Here is a 5,927-nt window from a genome sequence, read left to right on the forward strand (position 1 = left end):
TGAACCAGTGGAGATAAACATGGAGACCGGTGAATCTAGCAACCCAGGCCAAATGTCTCCCGGAGGAAGTAGTTCCCGAGCAAGCCCGAGTCAAGGAGCACACACGGAGGCTCAACCCAATACCTCTCAAGATCCAGTGGCACCGGTACGAATACCAATCTCTACCTCCATGGAAAATCCGAATCTAAATCCTTATTTAGGAGGAGGATTAGGTTTTCAATTTCCACCGCAACTACAAGGAGCCGGGATGTCTATGGAATGGGGTGTCTATGGATGCAATCAAGCTGCGATTGTTCCCATTTTCGTTGAGGGATCAAGCTCTGAGTTGGCTCAATTCCTTCGGGCCAAATCATTTCAACACATGGGACCAACTGTACAAATCTTTCATGCAAGAATACTATCCACCCTCCAAGGCTGCAAAATTGAAGAAGCAAATCCAGAATTTCCAGCAATTCGGAAGTGAAAATCTGTACGAGGCATGGAAGAGGTTCAAGGATCTCAGGAGGCAGTGTCCTAGGAATCTCCTATCTCCTGGGGATTTCATTTCATCTTTTTATGAAGGATTGCTGGACAACTACAAGACAGTGTTGGATACTTCTTCTATGGGGGGAGTGTTTCTTGATATGACGCCCGATCATGGAGAGCAGCTGATAGAAAGAATCACAGCCAACACTGCGTATTGGTACAATGAAAGAGTCGAGCAACTAAGGAAAGAGAAAGCAGTAGGTATGTTTGAAGTGGATGAGAAGGTTGCCATGCAAGCCCAACTGGATTCGATCCAACACATGTTGAAAGAAATGGTGTTGAATAAGAAGGTGAATGCTCAGTCAGTCATTTCCTCATCCCAGATGCCACCCACACCACAAGCCTACTCGATGGTACAACCAACAACTCCAAGCCCACCACCATCTTCAACTATGGCTATGGTGCTCAGTTGCGCTATTTGTGGCGGTGCTCATGCTTCTCAAAGTTGTCAACTTTTTGAACCTGGCAGCCACAACTCTTATTCAACTGTAGAGCAAGTTGACATGATTGGATACCAAAAACCTCAAGGCCAAGCGCAATGGAGGAATCAAGTCAATCCTTCTTGGAGCAATCAAGGTTTTCAAGGGAGAAATCCACCTCCTGGTTTTCAAGGCAACCAAGGCTTTAGAGGTGGATATCAAGGCAACCAGCAATGGAGAGGAAATCAAGGACATGGTACGAGCCAAGCAAATACTCAAAATCAGCAAGGGTTTTCACAATCATCTCAAGATCCGGATATGAAAACCTTCATGAACATGATTATGACACAAATGAGTAAATTGCAAACCGAAGTTGAAGGTCTTCGAGCTCAACAACAAGGAGGAGGTGCCCAAGCTTCTACCCAACCTTCATTTAATGGTAAACTTCCAGCAAGCACTGAAAATCCTAGGAATCAAGTCAATGCTGTTGTAACTAGAAGCGGGAAGTCTTTGACTGATCCACCCTTTCCAGATGATAACATTGCTCTTGAAAATGAAGGGAAAGAAAAAGAACTTCTACCACAAAAAGGAGATCCCGAAGGACAAGTGCAGACAAAGGAGGATCCTAGCCAAGGTTAAAAGAACAAGGGCAAACAAATTGATGATTCGGTGATTCCTTGCAATTTATTGCCATTTCCACAAAGNGTTTTCCCCAAATCTTGTTATTGCATCTATAAGATAATTCTCCTTAATTCGAGTCCTATCTTTAATTATCAGAGTTTATACCAATTGTAATATTGCTTTTAATTCTTGATGAACCTGTTATAGCTTGTTACATATCAACTCATATATGATTGCTTGGATTCTTGTTAAATTTATTCATCTTAATGCCTAAGAATTTAATTGCTATACAAGTACATGCCATAAAACCCAATCCCTTGAAAACGATATAATTAACCCACAAATTCACTACACCACTTTACACATCAACTTTTTGGCGCCGTTGCCGGGGATTGGCATATCTGGTTGTATTGTATAATTAATTATCTAATCTTAGCATTAAAATGAATGAATTTTGAAGGAGATCAAGTTTTATTTTTATTGTTTAAGTGTTTTCTTAAGTTTGTTTGAACTTGGATACCTCTTGATTTATGCAAACTAGATCACAAGGTGGTCAAAACCTTTGTCCTTTAAACCAAGAACTCTCTAGAGAGTTAAGGAAGTTGAAGAAAGGCTCATCCAATCAGTTGAAAGAGTTTGAACCAGTGGAGATAAACATGGAGACCGGTGAATCTAGCAACCCAGGCCAAATGTCTCCCGGAGGAAGTAGTTCCCGAGCAAGCCCGAGTCAAGGAGCACACACGGAGGCTCAACCCAATACCTCTCAAGATCCAGTGGCACCGGTACGAATACCAATCTCTACCTCCATGGAAAATCCGAATCTAAATCCTTATTTAGGAGGAGGATTAGGTTTTCAATTTCCACCGCAACTACAAGGAGCCGGGATGTCTATGGAATGGGGTGTCTATGGATGCAATCAAGCTGCGATTGTTCCCATTTTCGTTGAGGGATCAAGCTCTGAGTTGGCTCAATTCCTTCGGGCCAAATCATTTCAACACATGGGACCAACTGTACAAATCTTTCATGCAAGAATACTATCCACCCTCCAAGGCTGCAAAATTGAAGAAGCAAATCCAGAATTTCCAGCAATTCGGAAGTGAAAATCTGTACGAGGCATGGAAGAGGTTCAAGGATCTCAGGAGGCAGTGTCCTAGGAATCTCCTATCTCCTGGGGATTTCATTTCATCTTTTTATGAAGGATTGCTGGACAACTACAAGACAGTGTTGGATACTTCTTCTATGGGGGGAGTGTTTCTTGATATGACGCCCGATCATGGAGAGCAGCTGATAGAAAGAATCACAGCCAACACTGCGTATTGGTACAATGAAAGAGTCGAGCAACTAAGGAAAGAGAAAGCAGTAGGTATGTTTGAAGTGGATGAGAAGGTTGCCATGCAAGCCCAACTGGATTCGATCCAACACATGTTGAAAGAAATGGTGTTGAATAAGAAGGTGAATGCTCAGTCAGTCATTTCCTCATCCCAGATGCCACCCACACCACAAGCCTACTCGATGGTACAACCAACAACTCCAAGCCCACCACCATCTTCAACTATGGCTATGGTGCTCAGTTGCGCTATTTGTGGCGGTGCTCATGCTTCTCAAAGTTGTCAACTTTTTGAACCTGGCAGCCACAACTCTTATTCAACTGTAGAGCAAGTTGACATGATTGGATACCAAAAACCTCAAGGCCAAGCGCAATGGAGGAATCAAGTCAATCCTTCTTGGAGCAATCAAGGTTTTCAAGGGAGAAATCCACCTCCTGGTTTTCAAGGCAACCAAGGCTTTAGAGGTGGATATCAAGGCAACCAGCAATGGAGAGGAAATCAAGGACATGGTACGAGCCAAGCAAATACTCAAAATCAGCAAGGGTTTTCACAATCATCTCAAGATCCGGATATGAAAACCTTCATGAACATGATTATGACACAAATGAGTAAATTGCAAACCGAAGTTGAAGGTCTTCGAGCTCAACAACAAGGAGGAGGTGCCCAAGCTTCTACCCAACCTTCATTTAATGGTAAACTTCCAGCAAGCACTGAAAATCCTAGGAATCAAGTCAATGCTGTTGTAACTAGAAGCGGGAAGTCTTTGACTGATCCACCCTTTCCAGATGATAACATTGCTCTTGAAAATGAAGGGAAAGAAAAAGAACTTCTACCACAAAAAGGAGATCCCGAAGGACAAGTGCAGACAAAGGAGGATCCTAGCCAAGGTTAAAAGAACAAGGGCAAACAAATTGATGATTCGGTGATTCCTTGCAATTTATTGCCATTTCCACAAAGGTTGTGGAAATCCAAAGAAACCGAGAGGGAGAACAAATTCAAAATGATGATTGACAAGTTGGAGATATCCATGCCTTTTGTGGATGCTGTTACTCAAATACCATCATACAAGAAATTCTTGAAGGATATTTTGAGTAATAAAAAGAAGCTGGAGAAGAGTGCAGTGATAGATCTTAGTGAGGGAGCATTGGCATGCGCTGCAATACAAAAGAATCTACCACCGAAGTTGAAGGATCCTGGAAGTTTTGCTATTCCATGTATCGTTGGAGGATTTGTTGTGGGTCGTGCTCTATGTGATCTCGGAGCTAGTGTGAGCCTCATGCCTTACTCCCTTTGCAAGAGGCTTAACATTGGAGAGCCGAAACCCACTACCATGACACTTCAAATGGCGGATCGCTCAATAAAGCGCCCAGTGGGAGTATTAGAAGACATCCCAGTAATGATCGATCAATACTACATCCCGGGAGATTTTGTGATTCTTGACATTGAGGAAGATGCCAAGGTACCCATAATCCTTGGTAGACCATTTCTAGCCACAGCTGGGGCGATTATTGATGTAAAAAGGGGGAAGCTTGTTATGGAAGTGGCCGATCACAAGATTGAATTTGATATATTCAAAATGGCCAAACACCAACCAACTTACATTGATGAATGCAATATGGTGGAAATTTGTGAGGTAAACCCTAGTGAAGTCTTGAAGATTGACAAAGAGTATTCGATTGTTGAAGAACTTCTTGAGAAATTTGGAATCTGCACCCAAAAGGAGATGGACACATGCGAGCAAGGGATTTTTGATCAAGGTGAGGCAGGAGAAAGAATTTTTGCTGCTCTTGACCCGCTAGGAGAGGAACATGCACCAAAGGTAGAACTAAAACCTTTACCTCCTAGTCTAAGGTATGTTTTTCTAGGCTCTAACTCCACTTATCCTGTAATTGTTAATTCTTCTTTGCATAGTGATGAAATTGATAAGCTACTTAATGTGCTTAGAAAACATAGGAGGGTAATTGGTTATACTATTGGTGATTTAATTGGCATTGATCCTAAGTACTGCATGCATAGAATTTATTTAGAAGAGAATGCCAAACCTACTGTTGAACCCCTTAGGAGATTAAATCCCAATTTGAAGGATGTAGTTAAGAAGGAAATTTTGAAATTGCTTGAGGCCGACATTATATACCCTATTTCGGACAGCAAGTGGGTGAGTCCCATACATGTTCCGAAAAAGGGCGGTATAACGGTCATTGAAAATGACAATAATGAGTTGATTCCTACTAGACTTGTTACTGGTCATAGAATGTGCATTGATTACAGAAAATTGAATAAGTCTACTAGGAAAGATCATTACCCCCTTCCATTTATTGATCAATTGCTTGAGAGAATGTCCAAGAATGAATACTTCTGTTTTCTAGATGGTTTTTCAGGATATTTTCAGATTTCTATTCACCCAGATGATCAAGAAATGACAACATTCACATGTCAATATGGCACCTTTGCTTTCAAAAAGATGTCATTTGGTTTGTGTAATGCACCAGCTACTTTTCAAAGGTGCATGATGGCAATCTTTTCTGAAATGGTGGAAGAAATCATGGAAGTATTCATGGACGATTTCTCAGTTTATGGTAAGTCGTTTGATGATTGTTTGATAAATCTTGATAAAGTTCTGTGCAGGTGCCAAGAAGTCAATTTAGTTCTGAATTGGGAGAAATGTCATTTTATGGCAACTGAAGGCATAGTTCTTGGCCACAAAATTTCAGCAAGGGGAATTGAAGTAGACCCGGCAAAGATTGAAGTCATTTCAAAATTGCCACCCCCAAGCTCGGTAAAAGGAGTAAGGAGTTTTCTTGGTCACGCTGGGTTTTACAGAAGATTCATCAAAGATTTCTCTAAAATTGCAAAACCCCTCACGCACTTGCTTGCGAAAGAGGTGGCGTTTAATTTTGATGAATCTTGTCTTATTGCTTTTAACAGATTGAAGGAAGCTCTGTGTCATGCTCCAATCATTCAACCTCCTGATTGGAATCTACCGTTCGAATTGATGTGTGATGCGAGTGACTATGCAGTTGGGGCGGTGCTATGC

The 5,927-nt window shown here is 41.7% G+C and overlaps 2 protein-coding genes across 2 annotated transcripts; both read left to right on the forward strand.

The window, feature by feature from the left end:
* Positions 1-269: 269 nt before the first annotated feature.
* Positions 270-1,583, forward strand: LOC116033176. Its single transcript, XM_031275936.1, has one exon. It carries the CDS (start codon positions 270-272, stop codon positions 1,581-1,583), a length of 1,314 nt encoding a protein of 437 aa, XP_031131796.1.
* An 888-nt stretch (positions 1,584-2,471) lies between these two features.
* On the forward strand, positions 2,472-3,785 carry LOC116033177. The gene has a single exon (XM_031275937.1). The coding sequence runs from the start codon at positions 2,472-2,474 to the stop codon at positions 3,783-3,785; it is 1,314 nt and encodes a 437-aa protein (XP_031131797.1).
* Positions 3,786-5,927: the final 2,142 nt, after the last annotated feature.

This window comes from Ipomoea triloba, chromosome 10 (assembly GCF_003576645.1).
Source record: "Ipomoea triloba cultivar NCNSP0323 chromosome 10, ASM357664v1".
Lineage (NCBI taxonomy): Eukaryota > Viridiplantae > Streptophyta > Magnoliopsida > Solanales > Convolvulaceae > Ipomoea > Ipomoea triloba.